Genomic DNA, 20,222 nt, shown 5'->3' on the forward strand with positions numbered 1-20,222 from the left:
GCCCTTTATTGGAAGACTGTTACTAGCTAAAGGAATGACCCTGCTCCCAGGAGAAGGGGAATACTGACATGTGTTACCTATGTGCAAACCAGTACTTGACTAGCTTGCTTTATACCCACCTCATAATAAACAACGTTAACATGGAATAAGACTTCAAAAAAAAAAAAAGGTCTGTGTTTTTCCCTTAGTAAAATCTCCATATTTTTAGACAAGTACAGTACAGGCAGGTGCTGTACAAGCTTTCATGTGCAGCTCTAGAGAAGCTCTTCAGATCTGACTTGTGATTAACTGTTATTAGTGATGCGTACCCTCCTGAGCACTGGGCACATCTGTGATTTTTGCAGGGGACTATGGAATCTATGAGGGCAATAAAGAGTAAAGGCTGTCGCTGCTATGAATTTAAACCTGCTCTCTAGAGAACAGGCTCCAGAACTGCAGCATCACTGTGCTAACCAGGCTTGCTTTTCTTATGAATTTTTGCTTAGCCATGCTGGTTGCAAATGGAGCCTGATATGTGTGCTTATCTGTGGTGATGTTATTTTCAGTGACAGTACTTGTAGTTGAGCTGTCCTACCTTGACCATCAGCTCTTGAATAAAGCACATGCTTTTTCTTTATTTCTTTCACTAAATAGTTACTTTTCTGAGAAAGCATTGCAACATGCTATAAACAGGATGAGAGCTGGGGTCATGGGGTTTTTTTGTCTGCCTGAGGCTTGAAAATGCAGTTATATTTCAAGGTAAGTATGCAGGGTTGTGATGTAGCCTGCAAAATGTCACATCACAGTGGTAAACAAAATTGGTGTTTTCCTTAGATGACTATCGAGAAGAGCTAAAGAATTTTGTTATAAATTCTTCCTTGTGGTATGCGTGCCTCTCTCCGCTCCCTTATTGGGCTCTTATGAGCACTGATAGCAGCGCAGAGGTGTTCAAGAGCCGCCGGGTGAAAGCTCAGGAGCTCTGTACTTTTTGTGTCCTTAACTGCAGGGGGCCACTTGCTACTCCAGGCAAGGAGGCAGCTTTGTGTTGTTTTTATTGCACTCTGTCAGAAACTTTTCCACAAACTGAAAAGACTAAAATTATCTAGAAATGGGGAAGTCTGTCCTAGAAACCCTGGCCACTTGTTTGGCAGACAGTTTTGCAGTCTCTCCCAGCGATGGCTTATGCCATCAGTCGCTGCAGCGGCAAAGCTCTTGTTCACTGCAGCAGGAAAGAAGAAGCTGCTGCTTGTGTCGTGACTTCAGTGCCGGATGTCCACAGAGCTGTGCCTGACCCTGTGCCTTCATGTTCTGAACTGCAGCTGCTTTACAGTGAGCCATGGTGGGAATGCTCTCAGATGCTGTTTCGCTAGGTAAAAACCTGTCTTTCCCTGGACTGTTTAATCATTTAGATTGTACATACTGCAGGGATGTGTTCCTGCGTTATTCCTCTTTCCCAGCCATTTGCTCAGTCCATGCCTAATCCTGGCCCTGTGCACACCTGACATCTTCTGTTATTGTTTCAGGCCTGCAGACAAATAGATCTGACTCAATTCAGATAATGTGCCTCAATGGTATATCTGATTACCGTATGTGAGAGGGTTATGTGGCCTTTGAACTTCCTTTAAGGAGCTAGTCTAGACTGATGCTACTCCTAAAGAGGAAAACCTTGAAGATCTTTAATTATGCTACAGTCTTGCCATATGGTTTTGTGAACAGTGATATGAGATGTAGTCATGCAGAGGGACATTGCCTTCATGTTCCTTATTCTGAAATGTGTTGCAAGATTGAAAGGTACCCAAATCTCCTTTCAGGAGACTTTGAGTGCTGTAATTAATGACTTGAGTGAGATTTTTTGAAATCTGAAATAGTGATCCAGAGACAGTATGCATGGAAAAATAGCTGTTATTCTCCCTTTTCCCAGAGCACATGAGTACATATTCAGTACAAAAAGACCATCCATATTCTTCTAACACATCTGTCACCTTCTCCTAAAAAAGCTTTGTCCCCTGTATGATGCTTACTAATAATCTTTTTTAATCTCTTTGCACATGACCTGTTTTAAAGTACACCACACAGGTAACACAGCGCTGAAGTTTATCTGAAAACTTGTCCAAAACATGATCACTACCCAAAAAGCAGAAATCTTCTTGCCAGGATCATTATTCAAAAAAGTGGAAGTGGAGAAAAAAAGCAAAGTAAAAAGGATTAAACTTGCTTTTCACTGGAGAAATGATACCATGTTATGAAACTATTCTAGCTTAAAAGTCTGTACAAGTGACCTCCATTTAGAAAGGAGAATATCACTTTGCCCACATATATGGAGTTTGCATAGAAAAGAGAAAACAGAGAATATCACTTTGCCCACATATATGGAGTTTGCATAGAAAAGAGAAAACAGACTGGCATTGGCAACCAAGAACATATATTATTTTTGCAAGCTAGGACTCTTGAACATGACTTGAGACAATAACTTCCTGTTAAGTGATTATGCTACTGAAGTAATCTGTTAGATTTTTGACCTATCCTTTAGCTTTAGGCTAAATGATTTCTTGAACACTTTGGCAGAATTTGCTGGAGGGTGGGGGAAAGAGAAAATAAGGAAAGGAATGGTCTTCTAGTGCCTTACCACTTACTTCTGGAAATACATTACCATGTGCTAAAACCTGACAGGGTGGCTTGTGGTGGGCAAAGAGGTCAGATGGAGCGATGGAAGAGAGCGGTCAGGTTTAGCTCTTTCTTCTGACCTTCATTCCTGAGATCATTCACAGCATCTCAAGTCTCGGCACAGCTCTCTGACTTGCTCTTTCAAGTGCCCTCTCTCCTCGTCCAGGAGCAGAGCAGCGAAATAAAATTCATGAGCTCCTTTAGACCTCTACCTATGAAGTGTGGATGTAAATATGATTTCATCATCATGTTTATACAGATCATCTCAGTTTTCCGTGCTGCTCAGATTCCTGTTTACCTAACTAGCATATTTGCTGAAAGTTTCTTTGCAGTCACTGTTGGTTTTCTTTCCTCTGCATTCTTGATTTTTAATTTTTTAGGCTTTCTTCAAACAGCTGTCACAGGCTTCTTTGATTTTTTGTTTTTATAATAAGTGCAAGCCACAACAAAGTATCTAGTTCTCCTTATCACAGAGGAGCACTTCTAAATATAAATTCATAAGCAATCAAAATTCAGAAAGAAAAAAGACTTGATCTTGGTGGGACGCTGATTCATAACTCTTCAGTGCTTTGGGGCTGACAGCCCTGTAAGTTGGGAACAGCTTTGCAAGCTGTTTAAACTCCAGTTTTGATTACAGTGATTAGTTTTGCCAGACAAAAGGAAGATATTTTCCTTTTCTTCCTATGGGAAGCTTCAGAACGACATTTAGCTGCCAGCTGGTCTTTCATGAGCAGTCTCAGATTTGAAATGTATGCATGCTTAACCTCTAGCTCTTTGCCCAGATGACTGCAAACTTAGCTTCCAGCTGGGCTGCTCCCCTTTCTAACGGCTGAACTGTTGTTCTCTTTTTGTTTGCTTATGTTGGAGGCTGCTAATACTCAAGAATTAATGATGGCAGAGGAGGACAAGAACATTACTACTGATTTGTAACACAACTGTGATAACATAGTTTGGCTGAGCATACTTCTAGGTCCTGGAGAGTGGATCACTTTGAAGGGCAAAATCCTCTTCCTTCATCCCTCATCAAGTATTTGTAGTTGAATTTATTTTCTTCTGGGAAAGACTTGTTCTTAAACCTAAAATTTCCGAACAAGCAGCAAAAAGCTAAATCTAAGACTTCATTTCTTTATACCATTGCTTGACCCTGGTGTCTATTTTTATCAAGGTGTCTTTTCCAGTGCCAGAACTGGAAGGGAGAGAGGGAAGTTGTCAGTTACATACAATCATCTTCCCAATGGGCTGTGCGAAGTGATTAGCATTGGTGAAATACCCTAGGACTCCAGCATCTCTTGGCTTCAAGAGTTTTAATGTTGGAAGCAGTGTTGGCATCTACCTCTCGTCTTGAAGTGAAGCAGAACAAGCTCTGAGGTCACAGATTCTGCACAGTAGCACAGTTTTAGTATTAATGGCAGTGGCATTAATGTGAATTCATAGATACCATGCACAGAGCCATAACCAGTGATCACCTTCCACCCTAACATGAAGAGAGCTTGAAACAAGACTTTACACTGTGTCTGGGATTTTTTGTGAAGACCTTGATACAGGTGTTCCTTTTATTGCATATTTTACTTTCATCTATAATAATTCCCTTTGTTCCCATGAGTAGGCCCCTGTAATCTTGACCTGGCAGCCGTAAATAGTAGGGAAAGGAGTCCTACTTGTACCAAAGCCTGTCACAAGTATTCCTCCCCAGGTGGTAGCCAGAGCTGTTGGAGAAGCTGTCCTCTTTCTGTGTCCTGTGAGTAGAATTTGAACAGCACAAGCAAGAACCTGTTTAAAATATACACATTTGTGAAAAGCACTCTATAGAGCGTTTCTGTGTTTGTGCAGTTCTATGTGCTTTACCTTCTGTACCTTGTTCAGCAGAAGGAGGTTGAGGACAAAATGTTGGAGATGATTACAGCAGAAGAATGTGGGAGCCTGTTCCCTTCCCCCACAAATACAAACACACCTCTCCTTCTCTGTCATATGGGACATCGCCAGACATGGAGATGAAAACCAAGCTAAGGTCACCTCTTTTGTTAGCTTGAAGGATTGGTGCTTTTCCTGGTCATAAGATCCTGTGCCTTTCTCTTCGTTCTGGCACCTCCTGAAAAGCATACCCAGCAAAAATAAAAGGGAATATTTACTAGCAGTTCAGTCATATGACTGAGTCAGTAGGGGAGCAGGAGGTCCTGCAGGGTGGAATGGGTAGGACTGTCTGTCTTGGCAGCTGTGAGCTGTTGCATTGGCTCAGCTGTCAAGTCCAGCTTCTCCTTCAACCTTGCTAGACTGCCACCACGAGATTTATCAAATTAGTGTTATTTATCTGCACTTTATCCAAACTGTTCCCTTAGTGTGCACCAGGATGTGTTATGGGTGCTTAAAAATGCTCCAGGTAATACCTGTATTTACAAGATCAAGTAAACGCTCTTCCCACAAGCAGGGTTCAGGAAGAGGGGACCTTTTTAGAACTGCATTTCTCTTATTGATATACCCACACAGATACTGGTCCAGAATGTCCCCATTAGCTGTTACCAGCAGCTTGTTATTTTTGCACTGTCTCATTTTTGTGTTTTAAGCACACCTGCACTTATGTCTAGGCCATAAAGCGGATTTTCAGGTTAATGGCAAGTTTGGACCGCTGTCAACAGATTTCATTTTTTGTTAGTGCTTTTGTGTGTACTAGACTCAAGTACATGGAGACCTTCACAGCTGGTCAAGAGAGCACTGCTGTGTTCAGTTTGTGTTCAATGGGTAGTGCTGTGAAGTGGCTAGAAATAAACACAAGAGCTAGTAAGCTTACAGGCAAAGAAAAAAATGTGGTACGTCCCATCAAGTGTTTCTGAGCAGGGGATATTACTTGATGAGTCAGGCTTCAATGCCATATTCCATGTGTTGGGTGACTCTCGTTCTAGGGAGCTCTGGGCTGTTGAAAGATTGGTTAATAAAAGGTGCTTCGGTTAAGGTCTCCCACATTATTCACATTTTAAAATAAATTAAAAAATAATACAAATAGCAGGGGCATTACACAAGGTGGAGTACGTATTCTTCTATGCACTGCAAGAACTTGTTGGCATGAAAAGCTATGTTTTGATGACCTAGACAGGCTAAATACAACTTCATGGTAAGCCAAAAGAAATTAACAGGTTTTTGCTAGATTATATTTTTCACTTGTGGTTAAGCAGTCTCTTTCAGAGCATCATCGCTTGTATTTTGCCTGTACATAGAGGTTCCCAGCATGGATCAGGGTCTTGTTGTGCCAACTACCATAAAAGCAGGCAAGAAAAGCCAAGAACTTCTGTCTTGGGTTGCTAAGCTGCCTTTTCATGGTCCTGACAACCCCAGCCTTGTGATGAGTTTTCTACTGGTACTAGTTTAAATCTCTTTGTAGGCAGGAAACCTGTTGGAGGGAAGCTAGTGGGCTTTGGTTCAATGGGGTTGAATGCGTGGACCTGTTTCAGTCACATATTTAATGCTTCTTTGTGTTAGACAATCAGGTACTTCAGTGTAGAAGGCTGAGCCAGGGTTATTTGCACCATTTTGAGCAAATACTTCCAGACTTTCAAATTTAACTATAAAGGTTTCTGAGTCTTCAATCCAAAATCCATCAAATATACTTAATAAAAAAATATGGTAGCTAGACAATACTTCTGTGCAATTTTTCACCTTCTGTCTTGAATTAAAATATTTGAAGCTGTGGTATCTGTTCTTAAATCTCCACCCCCACCAGTAATTTTGCTCATATGTTATCCACAGATCTTGTCTGTTTAAAATGTTCCAACTAATAGTTAGGCAAAATATTTAGCATAATGATATGATTAACAGAGTCACTTTTTTTTTTATGGCAGCCTGGATGCTGCTTTTCTCAAGCAAGCATTGCAGTTTATCCTGATTAGAGATAGGAACTAATTATTCCTCTTCTTGGAGGTGTGGTGTTCTGTTTTGGGGGTTTTTTTGTGTGTTTTGGTTTGGCTTTTTTTGTTGTTGTTTTGGTTTTTTTGTTTTTTTTTTTAGTATGAGGATTTAGGGCTTCTGCATTCATTTTGCAGGAATATTATGTGTGATTTGGCTGGATCTTTGAAGTGGTAATATTATAAATCTCCCAATCACCATTGCCCAATCTGTTTTAGCATTCATGTGCCTAATTTCTGTTTGTAATCTGATTACTGGCTTGAGCTGCTCCAGCTTGCAGCCTATTGCTATGCATTTACTATACTCCCTGGGACGCGATAGCCTGACAGCTCCGGTCCTGTGCTATGAAAAATCTCTACATGATATTGCTAAGACAGGCCTAGGGCTGTGGCTGCTTGAGAATTAGCTGCTATTGTAGTTTCTCTTTGCTGAATCCTTTGTTTGTGCAACCATGTTCAGAAATCCTTGGATCTCCAGCTATTTGGGAAATGTTAAATACTCTGAGGAGCAAGGTAAGAGTTGCAAGTAGACAGAAAAAAATGCAATTAATTTGTGTGTGTTTCATTTCTCTTATATATATGTATGCATCTGTAAATATTGTTTGACTGGATCCTCTGCAGCTATGTTAGCTACTTTAGCAATCGGTATGCAGTTAGTCACCTAGGCTATTTCATTATTTCCTAAAGGACACTTTTGAAAGATCCGATTAGATGGATCTTTTAATTAGCTTAGCTTGCCACCGACTTAGGGCCTTTAAATATACTAAGTAACACTGCAAGGTTGCATCTACTTTTTTTTCATATATTCAGCATTTTAAAATTTCCTATGTATTAAACTGTGAATAGTGGTTTTCTCTGGTAGTTTGTACCTAAGAGGGAGGGGGACTATAAACTGAACAAATGGTTAAACTTGTGAGCAACTGTGATTTAGACCTCAGTAAATATACTCTTAATTTTAAATACAAATATTTAAAATTGTTTTAATGTGAATATGAGCATGTTTAGAATTCTTCAGTGAAAGCAGGAACAAAATGCTGTTGCAAAGATTTTCCTTCTGTGTATCAGGTTCTGTGAGGGTGGGTTTTTTCCTTTAAATTAACCATTGAATTAAGACTGCATTAAACTGATGTTCTCTCGTGGGCATATTTATTTACTTTTGAAGCAGAGTTGTTTTACTTTTTCTCCTGTGTTTGCATTTAATTGTAAGACTTCCATATTGTACTAAGTAAGTTTTATTGGACTTTAATCCCCACTCATGGGGTTTAATTTGAACAGGAGGAAATACATAAAATATCAAAACTGTATAACAGAATGTAATTTTCTGGTTGGGTTTTCTGTGTCGGAGTGGGGGGCAGGGAAGAGAGGAGCTTGCACCTATGAAATACAGTGAAGTTTTAAGATGTTTTTGAGGCATTTTAGATGTGGTGTGTATAAATATTACTGAATATGTTTAATGGGCAGCAAGAGTCAAACCAGCTTGTGTCCCTCTCTTAGCAGCCCTTCTCCCTCCCTTCTCCCCGCACAGCCATGGAAGCTGCTTTCTTCCCTTCTCACGTCCCCTCTCCAGTTTTGGCCGGGCTAGGGAGAATTTCTCTGTGGTCTACTTGTGGTTTTCATAGCGGACAGCTGTTTTAGTGCCAAAAACTATAGGATGGGTTGTATCCTGTTAGAACGGCTATAAATTTCAGATATGCCTGGTTCTGATTAGCTAAGCTGATTCTGAGATGGGCTTTTTAAGTTATTGCATACTCTTCTCACAGTAATGTAAATCTGGCCTTTTTAGAGGATACTTATGGCATATGGACTATTCTTTTTATTGTTGTAGTGTAAAATATAATGATTTATATACCATTCACACTGTTTTTCTTTTAATACTCTGTTTTGGTCTAACAAGATGTTTCTGTGTAATCTGTGTGCTTTATTCTCCATTTACTTGGAAAGAGAAAATGAATGTTAACAAAAACAGGAAAAAGTTGCCTATTAAAGTTGAAGAATGCTGTTAGTAAAGCTGCTTGAAATCTGCAGTGACTTGTAGCAGATGCCTAAAAATGCTTTTTTGCACATTTTAAACATCTTTATCAAGCCATTAAAATGGTCTTTTTTCTTTTACTTTTTTAGAAAATATTTTTATTTTGATTATTTTGTTTACCTGGAGAGGTGTCAGATAGAAGTGGAAGAGCAGAGAGGGCTAAAAAGTTTTGAAAAGCATAGACAGAAGATATTCTATAAATTAAGACCCATGTTGTCAGCTATAGTAAGTTTCATTAAACTCTTTTTGCAAAAATAAGAAACATACTAACTACATTTAAAAATATTTTGTATAAGCAAATAATATTCTTTTTGCCAGTTAGCTTTTCTTTGAAATAGTTAAATCTCAGTTCTGAGGTAGAGTAAAAGGGATATTGCTGCTTTTGAATCGTTCTAAAGTCCAGGTTGTGTAATAGTGGTCTGTCTTTGAAAAATAAAGTGAACAATGTGTCAGTGACCAATTGTTTTTTAATTTAGGGTCTGGGGGTAGTTGATGTAATACAGATGGAGATGGAAGGCAATTTTCCCATTGGGAGTAAATTATTAGTAGCTTCATGTGTTTTTCAACAGCACTCACAGACCAGGTGCTCTTCTGCTTCCTGCTCGCAGTTCTCCAAGGTCTCTTAATAGTATGTGCAATGTTGAATGGAGGCAGCTGGTCCTTGCAGCACTGGTCCCACCTTAACACTTGGTCATCGTTTAGACCGTCTCATGATGCTCATGACTGCAGAAATGAAAAAGTTGAATCTGGGCCTGGGAGAGAGAGGAGATTGCCCATTGCCCTCTCTGAGAAGTAAGCATGTTCTAAGGCTATTCAGGAAAAAAAAAATAGAGCTCCCAAATAATAGACAACCTGTAGAAATATTTCTGTCATAGGTGGTGTAATACTGTTGTTGCAACAGATCCTCAGCTGGGCATATCCGACTTCTGCAGTGAATATGCAGTTTTTATGGTATTGCTAAACTGCAGCCAAAAAGGCTCTTGGTGCTTGCAGCATTTCTCATTTGCGGAGTGCTTCTGAATGTGTCTTCCACCCATTTAATAAGCTGGGAAATGGACTCAAGGAGTTTAAACGATAGCACCAGACTGCAGTGCTACACTGTGAATACTGAGATTAGAGCATGGCAGTTCCATAAAGTGTTGACACTTTTGATATGTTTACTGTCTATATGTGTTTTTGTAAGGCTTTGGTTTATCACCATCTTGAGTATTCCAGCTTATTCTACTTTGACTAGAGGGGAGGCCTTTGTACAGTCTTTTCCAGTGGAAAAGGACTGTGATTGGAGGCCATAAACCTAATTTCCTAAATGTTCCCCATTTATTAGAGCAAATTTACTATGGTGTTGTGTTTGTTTGTTTTTTCCCCACAGATTTTGACAAAGAAAACTCAGTCAGATTCAAACCTTCACGACTGCTCCATAGGAAGAGAGCTCTAAGGTAAGGTGAAGTTTTTCTTGTCCAGTGAAGATGACTGGTTGCATGATTGTAAGTTGCAGTCATTCCTTGAATCTATGTTCATTCTTTCGTCAGGGAAAATGGTTATTGGTTCTCTAGCAGGTCCAAGCTTTGGCCTATAGGAGATGCTCTGAACATACATTGAAAACACCAACTGCCTCCTAAGTAATATGGAAATTTGTAGCTGGCATTGCTTAGGGAAGAGTCCCACCCTGCACTGAGCCTCCTGCTGCTGCAATGCCAATTTTTCCTTGCGTGGCACAGAAACAGTGCAGATATTTAGTGCGTCAGCTTGGAAAACTGATGTCTGAAAAAGAAGGTGCCTGAAGTGGGTGAATTAATTATACAGCCATGCAGAGAGCTTCATCAGCACATGGGAGGGGACATGATGGAGATGAATGAAGAGGTGACGTTGCTGCATCCTTGCAGGGTCATGCTGCCTCACGCCTGCAATCTTAGGGCACAGTTCCACAAGGCTGAGTAAGGGGATACAGTTCTCAGTTGGGCAAGGTGACAAGTCACGTCCCCTCTGTCTTCCCATCCTCACTCCAATCGTTCTTGGTGTCCACCTTTGCACTTACTGGACTTATTCATAATGGTGCAGAGAGGAGGCCAGGGGGCTGCAACCAACTCTTTCCCCAGCAACCAGCTGTTTTGTTGGTTCAGCTGCACAGGAATGCACTGGCCTTAGCCACTCAGGCTCAGCTTTGCAAGCGTCTTTTCAGTCAACACACCCTGATTCTCTGCCATGTTGAGAGATGACAGAGGTACTGCTGAGAGATGGAGGGAACAGGTGTACAAGACACATTGTGTTATGGAAGGCAGGTAGGGGAAAGGAGGAAAGAGAAGAGAAGAATGTGACTGTAGAATATAAGAGCCCAGGGAAGGAGATTCTCCTGAAGGCAGAGAAGAGAAAAATGAACATCAAGCACCTAGCTTGAAGTGGATTTTCATGCCTATATTTCAATCACAACATCTCAGTATATCTCATAGCTTTAATCCAGATGGCAGGGCAGTGTTTACAGTGGCATTTGGATCAAACTTCTGCCTCTTTTGGGCATTTAACTAGGTTAGTGGGACAGCTATTTAGAAACTGTATGCTGCTGCTGCAGCAGCAGATGAAGTTTTCAGCCTGGAATCCCTGATGTATAGAAGCAGCCCACACTTACTTTGGATGTTGCAAGAGCAGTGTAACTGCTGAGACTGTCAAATAACTCTACTAGTGCCACATTATACATTGTTTTCAAAGAAAGAAATGTGGAGGCTGTGAAATATTGTCGCCTGTGTTTTAACAGGATGATTTCCTGAACATTGGCCAGTATTATGAGTTAGTTAGGAGCCTGAGACCAAACCACACACAAATCCTGTGTGAAACAAACTTGTGGAACCTCATGCTGTTGATTGCATTTCGTGAACCATGATCAGAGGCTGCATTTCAGGCAAACAAAACAAAAGTTCCTCTTTCAGTATCCAGATTTGACAGGGAATTTAGGAAGAAAGAATTTTTGCAAACTTCTACTTTTTTTTTTTCATTTGGAGAAACTCAAGTATGCCTTAAATTATTTTAATAATAACTGTGCATAGCCTAACTGTTAAGTGCAGAAACTGCTGGTGATGCTTCTCAAAATCTGCACATAAATTTATAGCATAACCTGAGAAATTAAGAAAAGCAAAGATGAGTGGATCTAGTTGTGATACTTCTAGGATAGTTCTAAATTATTGTTGCAGCTGCTTCATTAGCAGAGAAACTAATAAAGCAGGGAGATATCTGGATAGATCCCTTTGAGAAAAATGGGAAGTTTAGTGAGGAATTCCTTATAAATGTATTGTTTTAAAAGCCTTATAAGTAGTGTCCCGTCTTTTTTTTTTTAAACTATTTGGAATTGCTCTAGCATCATTCTGATTCAATGTAGAGTCCTAATGAATGTTCTTATTGAATACTGTGACATGTCCTAAATATGCCTACTTTCATTTTTAGAATTAATTCTATGTATGTATCTATAAATACCTAATTGTTTGGCTTGCCTGTATCATCCTCAGAGCAGTTCTGTCTCTGAATTCTCTGTGCAAGTGAAAGCAATGTAATTGATACATCAGTTTAAAACATCGTGTGTCTGTAATGTCTAAGTATTCAAAACAAGCAATACAAACTGCAGCTTCACAAGAGAGAGCAAAAATGCCTCTGAAGAGAAAAGAAAAAAACCTTAATCAGCATATGAAAATACTTAATCATCTAAAAATAAACAAGTACATAGAAGCTGCCAGTCTGTCCAGAGGGAAGTGGAAAATTAAGGCAGAAGGGAGACTGTGAAGGGACTTTCGGAAAGCAGATAACCTGTGGTGCTGTATAGCCCAGCAAGGGTTAAGCTTAAGAAGCTTGTTATTAAAAGAATTTTAATGAAATCTGCCAGTGAGCAAAGGTTGGAAGCCACCCTTGGTACTAAGGAGGAGGGAGCTCACATGCAGGAAGGACTGGATGTAATGGAAGAAAAGGGTTGTAATGTAATGTAATAATGCTGAGTGCACAGTTGTGCATTGGGGGCTGATAAATTTTTGTCACTTGCAGCTGATGAAAGCAAAGCCTTGGCAAATCAGTTCCTCATGCAGGACTGAGCAACTAATATAGTGTAGATATAAAAAGGGAAATGTATTGTAGATCCCGATGTTCATCTGGCTAGTCATATTATAATGCTTTCTCTATCAAAATTCCTATTTTTATAAGACACTGATAAGACCCATTTCTGGAATCAAGACTATCCAGTCCTGTTTGCCATATACAAAAAAAAAAGATAACATAGAACTGGAATAGACAACTATTTACAGGTAGTCAGTGAAACTGAGAGCCTGTCTTGAAGTTGAGTAGAGGAGGAAAACTTCTGTTAATAAAAGTAAGGTGACTAACACTGGCACAAGAACAAACAGAAGAAAACGCAGTGAAAGACATTTATACTGGATTTAGAGGGTCCCTGGAACTCCCTGGAGTTTGGAGGAATGGGCAGGACTGAAGCTAACTAGTTAACAGGATTTATAAGTTTGTTGAGGCTCCACAAGCAATCCAATAATACAATGCTTTTTAGAACCAATGGGCTAGTGCTAGTCCTGATTCTGTATGATTTTACCCTTGGAAATTTGTGTGGGACTGGAATGTGGTTACGGATGTTAGTGCACAGTTAAATTAAACAAGGGTCTTGCTGTATGAGTGAATGCTTTTCTGTACAGAGTCCCATGTTTATGGAAACTAAAGGTGTTACACTGTCACAAGCATTATGAAACTAATTGGAGATGCTGCTAAATAAAGCCCAAACGTTAAAAATTCATGAGCTTGGTCCCTCAGCACTTTTGAGACAAGTTTTAAGTAATCAAATTGATTTGACAAATTTTGGTTTTGCTTTATAGCCTTCAGCCAATATTCACATTTTTCAAACTCATCCTCAGCCAAAAGGAGTAGAAACTGCTTTCAAATGGAAACTGTGGAATCACCTAAGCATTCTCTAGAATCTGTGTCTGTAAGAAAATAACATATTGTGAGGCTAATAAGAATCACAAGCCTTGGCAATGTGAGGTTAAGCATATAGAAACATGCAGTTAACTGTCTGAGTCTGCCCAGCCTCAGATGACACATGCACCCATTTACCTGTGGCTGCTGTGGGCTGTTTTTTAGTTTATTTTTGTTTTAATTTAGTTCCATTAAAGTGATTTTGCCTTGTTAGGATACAGAGTTTTCTGTAATGGACAGCTTATTGCAGCTCTTCTGTTTGCTCTTTTCTGTAGTGGCTAACGTTGTTTTTCTTGGCAGTACCTGGAACAATTTCTGTAAGTGCAGTTGTTGGAGAGGATTTGCAGCAGGTGGCACAGTGCCTGAATGTGACATACCCCAGTTTCTTGTCATTTCAAGGGTTTCATTGTCATTTCAAGGGTCTTGTTCTGTCCTCAATGTCTTACAAAGGAATACTGTTTATAAATGATAAAGAATCAAATACTTCTTGGAGTTAATGTAAAATTTTACTTTTCAATGAGAAATGTTCTTCTGGAATAGTACGTGTAATAGTAAGTGCAGAATAGTTATATATATTTGGTGTTTTTACTATTTTTTTATTTTCTAACCAAATACCCTTAATGAAAAGGTATTCAGTTCTTTAAAAAGCCAATTAGAAATTGTCCTAAGGAAGGATTTTCCAAGAGCAAGGCTGTGCAATTTGTCTTATTGCAATCATGGCACTACCATGGCCAAATGAAGACCCTAGGATCACTGTGGAGATTTGTATCTGTTACACCTGTCTACACAGTTTACTGAAGGTTTTAAGACTAGTTTAAGTTTTCTTATGCCTGACTTGGATAGTTTAGAAGTTGTAATGACAGAAAAGAGTAGTTGTCTCTCAGTATTTAATCTCTGGAGAGAAAAATCTCACTTTGTATACCTACAAGATAATAATCTTCCTCCAAAAAGTCTCTGTAGACAGTATCTACTTTAAACCATTATGACATCTACATTTTACAGTTAAAATTTGTATATTTAATGAGTATATTTGAAGAAATATTTTGTCTCATCTAAATGGGCATTTTTGCCGTTTTGAAAAGACAAGGTATAAAACTAGATGATCTGCTGCTTGTATCACCGTATTATTTTATAAGCCACATAAGATCCAGAGCTCAGTGCAGTAACAACAGAGCAGTCATCCAGAAAGCTTCTAGGTGGTGTGTACAATACAGTACTGCATTTGATGAAATATGTTTTAATATTTATGGAGAACTGTTTGATACGGGTTATTTCAAATGTAATTGCTAGTGAAGCATTTTGAAGACAGTCTCTGGTCAGTAATTTAATGCAAAAATGTGTCACAGTCAGTTCTAAACAAGTTTCAAATTATGTTAGGTTTGGCTTTGTGAATTTCTTGGGGTTATTTCTTATTTCATTCTTCTGGAAAATATTTTCTTTGGTATCTCTGTTTGACTATCTTGCAATAAATTGGTTACATCTTGGCTTTATTTGATTTGTAGCAGAAACATCCACAGTTCTGTAAACCAGATGTTGCTTTCAGTTTTCAGAAGGAGTTCTCATTTGAAGATAAAGAAGAACTTGCAAATAGCACAAAGGATATCGATGCTAATCTCTTAGCAGTACTTCCAAAAGGTAGGTAAGGGGGACATGTTATGAACACAAGTGGTAATTTAACAGCATGTGAAGTTTAGTCTGTGCAACTGCAAGGCACAGTTAAAATCACATAGGCAGAGATATTTTGTAAATGAGTTTTCTTTTCCCTGTGAAGCACACATAGGGGATGGAAGAGAGGACGAACCACAGTGCTCTTTTACAAGGCCTTGTTGCGTCCCTGCTTCAGCTTTGTTTACCTAGTTTTCGATAGGTTAAGAAGTAGTTGAAACTCAAAACTTCAGAGAAGAGTTTTTGTACAGTTAGATTAATACTGAAGTCAAAGGTATTAACTTGGCTGATAATCACAGACCAGTCCCCTTCAGTAGTTGGTATAATCAGTGTGCTTCCATGACCAACTGACTACACACTGAATTTTAGTCTTGCATACTAAAGGACCTGCATTACGTATCAGGTTGGGGATTATTTCTTTAGAACTTCTGTCTTAGTCTGATTAATTTATGGAGGAAACAGCAGTTCCATCTTTGTCTTTTAACACAGTTGAGGTGGAGGCAAGAATTAATTCTCTTGAATTATTTAGAGGAAATGACAATCTGCTTTGAAATAGTTCTTGTCCAGGATGACAAGGGTGACATTTGACTGAAGAACTACATGTAACTGGCATCCCTTCATTCAGGGATGTTTTGGATCTCAGAACTTTGATTAAAACTGTGTGTGTCTTCTGATGTTATTTTTACCCTTTTCAGAAATACTGCAAGGCTAGATGCACTAATCCCAACATAAAGGAACTGGTTTGTTCTTTTAATGTCATTTGTTGCAGAGTTCCTTCAGAAAGGAGCACTTCTTCTCAGCATAACATTTAAGTGATATATAAGTGATGTGCTTGCTTTTATAATGTAGTCATTACAGACATTCAGAAAGAGACTTCATTGACACAGTGATGCAATAGAGTGATATACAGTTATGCATTACAGACTTCCTGAGAGCACTAGTCAGCAAGAACACATGGACCCTCATTATTCCATATACTTAGCCTTACAGTCATGCTAGCCAACAAATTAATTGTGAGACTCTTCAACTGAGAAACCTTCTTTGTATGTTGCTTCTCAGTGAACTCAGTTTCTACTTTCTAATAAATTATTATTATTATTATTATTATTATTATTATTATTATTATTATATCTCATAATAAAAGCATCAGATTTGGTGTATATCAGACTTAAGAAAAAGTTAGCAGTGAGAGCTGATGGTTACATTCTGAGGGGACTACTTGAGGCAAAACACTTTCTGAAAATTCAGATTATTCGTCCCATCTAGGGCCTGCTTTTGATCCAGATTTGCACATGTTGGAAAATTGAAGGAATATATTTAATTTTCAACTGATACTGACTGAGCTGAGGTTCAAAGAGTCTATCTGAAGTCTCACATGCTGCTTCACAGTATCACAGTATGTTTGGGATTGGAAGTGACCTCAAAAGATCATCTAGTCCAATCCCCCTGCTGGAGCAGGAACGCCTAGGTGAGGTCGCACAGGAACATGTCCAGGCGGGTTTTGAATGTCTCCAGAGAAGGAGACTCCACAACCCCCCTGGGCAGCCTGTTCCAATGTTCTGTCACCTTCACTGAAAAGAAGTTTTTTCTCAAATTTAAGTGGAACCTCTTGTGTTCCAGCTTGATCCCATTACCCCTTGTCCTATCATTGTTTGCCACCGAGAAGAGCCTGGCTCCATTCTCAAAGGGCACTCACCCTGTATATATTTATAAACATTAATAAGGCCACCCCTCAGTCTCCTCTTCTCCAAACTAAAGAGACCCAGCTCCCTCAGCCTTTCTTCATAAGGGAGGTGCTCAACTCCCTTAATCATCTTTGTTGCCCTACGCTGGACCCTCTCCAGCAGTTCCCTGTCCTTCTGGAACTGAGGGGCCCAGAACTGGACACAATATTCCAGATGTGGTCTCACCAGGGCAGAGTAGAGGGGAAGGAGGACCTCTCTCTATCTACTAACCACCCCCCTTGTAATACACCCCAGGATGCCATTGGCCTTCCTGGCCACAAGGGCACAGTGCTGGCTCATGGTCATCCTGTTGTCCACCAGGACTCCCAGGTCCCTTTCCCCTACACTGCTCTCTAATATGTAATTTCCCAACCTATACTGGAACCTGGAGTTGTTCCTGCCCAGATGCAGGTCTCTACCCTTTCCCTTGTTAAATTTCATTAGGTTATTCCCTGCCCAACTCTCCAGCCTGTCCAGGTCTCTGGATGGCAGCACAGCCTTCTGGCGTGTCAGCCACTCCTCCCAGCTTAGTGTCATCAGCAAACTTGCTGATAGTGCACTCTATTCCCTCGTCTAAATCGTTAATGAATATATTGAATAATATTGGCCCCAGTACTGACCCCTGAGGCACTCCACTAGATACTGGCCTCCAACTAGACTCCGCTCCATTGACTACCACTCTCTGGCTTCTCTCCTTAAGCCAGTTTGCAACTGCTTCCTGCAGTTAAGCATTGAACATGTTAGTATGCCTCTGTTAGCATAAACAGAAGATAAATGCTTCTCCAACCTGGTTTGTAGACCATCATCTTTGCAGCTGAGGAGAGGAGGTAGGGATCAGGCTGGTAGGCTTCACTGTTGTGTTAAATTTTCCTCAAAATGAAAATGTGTATACCTGCATTGCAATGGTTATTTACTGTCTCTGAGAAGTTAATCCTCTGGCAGGTAAGCCTTTGATCAGTGTCTGCTCAGGTTTTGCAGATGTGTGTGCTCACTCTCTGCTGAGGACTTTTGGAAGGCTTGATTTAGTTTTTACAGCTTCTGTATTTTAAAAATAAAACTTCTGTCACATGTCTGCAACTTTATTCTCACGTTTAGTCCTCTGCTGTTATCAAAGAGTGCTTTCAGCAAAAATGTTCATATTCTGTAACAAATGTTTCTGAAAGATTTCCGAATTCTATAAGAAATTTTTCACCTTAATGGGTTTTTTGAACATTTTTATAAGACGCACTCTGAATGTACTTTTAATTTTTTTATTCTGGGACAAGACATGGAAAAATACTGCTTTTACTAAATGCTGGTATTATAAAGTAAATGCTGCTCAGAAGGTCTACAGTTACCAAAATTAATGTGTCTCCTGACAGTCTGCCTTAGAGGGTATCCTACCATGGCATCCTGCTCAACATCCTAAAATAAAGCCTTGAAGTTTAGGGCTGTTCCTGAACTGTGATTGTTCTTCCTGTTTCCCTTTACTGACCAACACAGTGCTTACAAAGTGTGTTGGCATGAAGTAACTTAGATAAGGAGCTTTTACTGTGAAATTAATTATTTTAAGCTTCTTAGTCTCTTCCTGTGTGCTGAATCAGATCTCTGTGCTACCTTTTAGGTAGAAGTGTTGTTATTCTTTAATGCTGGTGTGGGTGTCTTTGAAATGGTGTAGTTTCTGATGGTCATGTGGAAAAACACCCCATGAACAGATGGGAAATCAGCACAAACTTATTCAAGTTGCAAACTGAAGAAGATAAAACTGATCACCCAAGCTTGCAAGGTCCAACCAGTGTCCTTGGGAGTGAAATTTCTCCAACTGGGTTTCATGTTTTGGCATCAAATACTTTATTTAGCAAAAAGCAATCACTAGAGGAGAAGACTTCCTGCATTTTATCTTTTCTTTTTTTTCTCTTTTTTGTACTTCTTTTCCCTGCCTCCCCAGAGGAAGAATACTGCTGAAACTACTTCCACAAAAACCTCTCCAGGTGTTGGCCAACCTAGCTGAAATTACTGTCTGGAATCTCAAGTGTGGAAAAAGTGTAAGGCAGCATAGAGTAGTCCCATGCTATTTTCGTCCCATCTTGTTTGGGAAGGTGTTGGAGAGATGCTTCATGAGACCAGTGCTCTTTTTAGGACTGCGAAGCAGTAGTAGAATCTCTGGAACTTCAGCTAACACGTAGCATGAGGGTGTTGAGCTGCTGGGAGTTCTTTGGATGTTCCACATTTCTTGTATGCAGATGACTTATAGTCAAGTTTCCTTTTTTGGGGGCAAGAAATAAAAAGACAACTTTAGTATGTGAAGCTATGCTTTAGAGCTGTGTAAAAGACCTGTTCTCCAATGATGGTTTTAGGGACTGTATAAATTGGTGACTAGGGAAGAAAAATGATCAGGATTTGGATGGAATGTGGTTTTATTAAGTGTGAACTGTGGAGGCCTTTGACTTGTCTGAAGTGGCAGAACAATTATGGGGTTTGTTTTGACCATTTTATGTATGTATAGCCAACAGATGGAACAGAAATCTGTAAAAGTCAGAGGGAACAAACTTAAACAGAAGTAGATTTGGCAGAGGTGAGAGCGAACTATTTATGAGAAATCATTTCCTTTGGTGTGACTGTGAGACGAAGGCTGGTTTCATATGGATATGTTCTCTGTTTAATAGAGTTCCACTGTTAGCACAGCTTGAGTAGACAGGACAGCAGCAGGAACTGCTCATGTACTGAGAGAAAAGTCTATAAAACCAAGACATAATGGCTCATCTCTGCTTTGGTGTTGGTTGGGGATGCAAATTTTGCATTGCCCAGGTCCAGTTCCCACCCATCTCCAGAGGTCAACCTGGTCAACAGCATAGGCTTCCATCTGCTTTGCTGCAGATGCTGGAGCGACGCATGAATGAGGTGTCCCTTGAGTTAGCACTGTTAAGTAGCTGTATATTTAGCTACTCTGGATTGCTAGTTGAATCAGATGTGTATTATTCGATTTTTTTTTTTTTTTTTTTTTTTTTTCATGGCATGATCACAATCCGAGCTAAATTGGCTTGAGAAATTGAAGCAGATAGCTTGAGTCTCTGTAAAAATGTAGACTAAAGGAGATGTTTTGGAGAGTGGCCAAGTTGATTTCTTTCCCCTGTTCATTGCTCATTCTCAGTAGGCCGTCATCAGACACTGTATTCATACCTCGTTCATTTGCTTCTCTGAGTAGTCACAATTCATACATTCATTCCTACTGATCCAAGACATTTTACCTGAAGTCCTAGTGGCATTTCAGCACATAAGGCTGATGTGACAGCCAATGTCAGTAGTGTCTCTCTGTATCTGAGGTACAAGCACTGGTAC

At 39.7% G+C, this 20,222-nt stretch overlaps 1 protein-coding gene across 1 annotated transcript in view; it reads left to right on the forward strand.

Annotated features, from left to right (window-relative positions):
* Nucleotides 1–6,988: 6,988 nt before the first annotated feature.
* Nucleotides 6,989–20,222, forward strand: part of SVIL (supervillin) — a gene marked incomplete at its 5' end in the record, with an annotated part of 73,095 nt that continues 59,861 nt past the window's right edge. The window contains 3 exons of the mRNA XM_080340371.1: nt 6,989–7,049; nt 9,935–10,001; nt 15,059–15,150. Of these exons, the coding sequence (XP_080196497.1) occupies nt 6,989–7,049; nt 9,935–10,001; nt 15,059–15,150 (220 nt within the window). The remainder of the gene's footprint in view (nt 7,050–9,934; nt 10,002–15,058; nt 15,151–20,222) is intronic.

Source organism: Nesoenas mayeri, assembly GCF_963082525.1.
Source record: "Nesoenas mayeri genome assembly, chromosome: 2".
Taxonomy (NCBI): Eukaryota; Metazoa; Chordata; class Aves; order Columbiformes; family Columbidae; genus Nesoenas; species Nesoenas mayeri.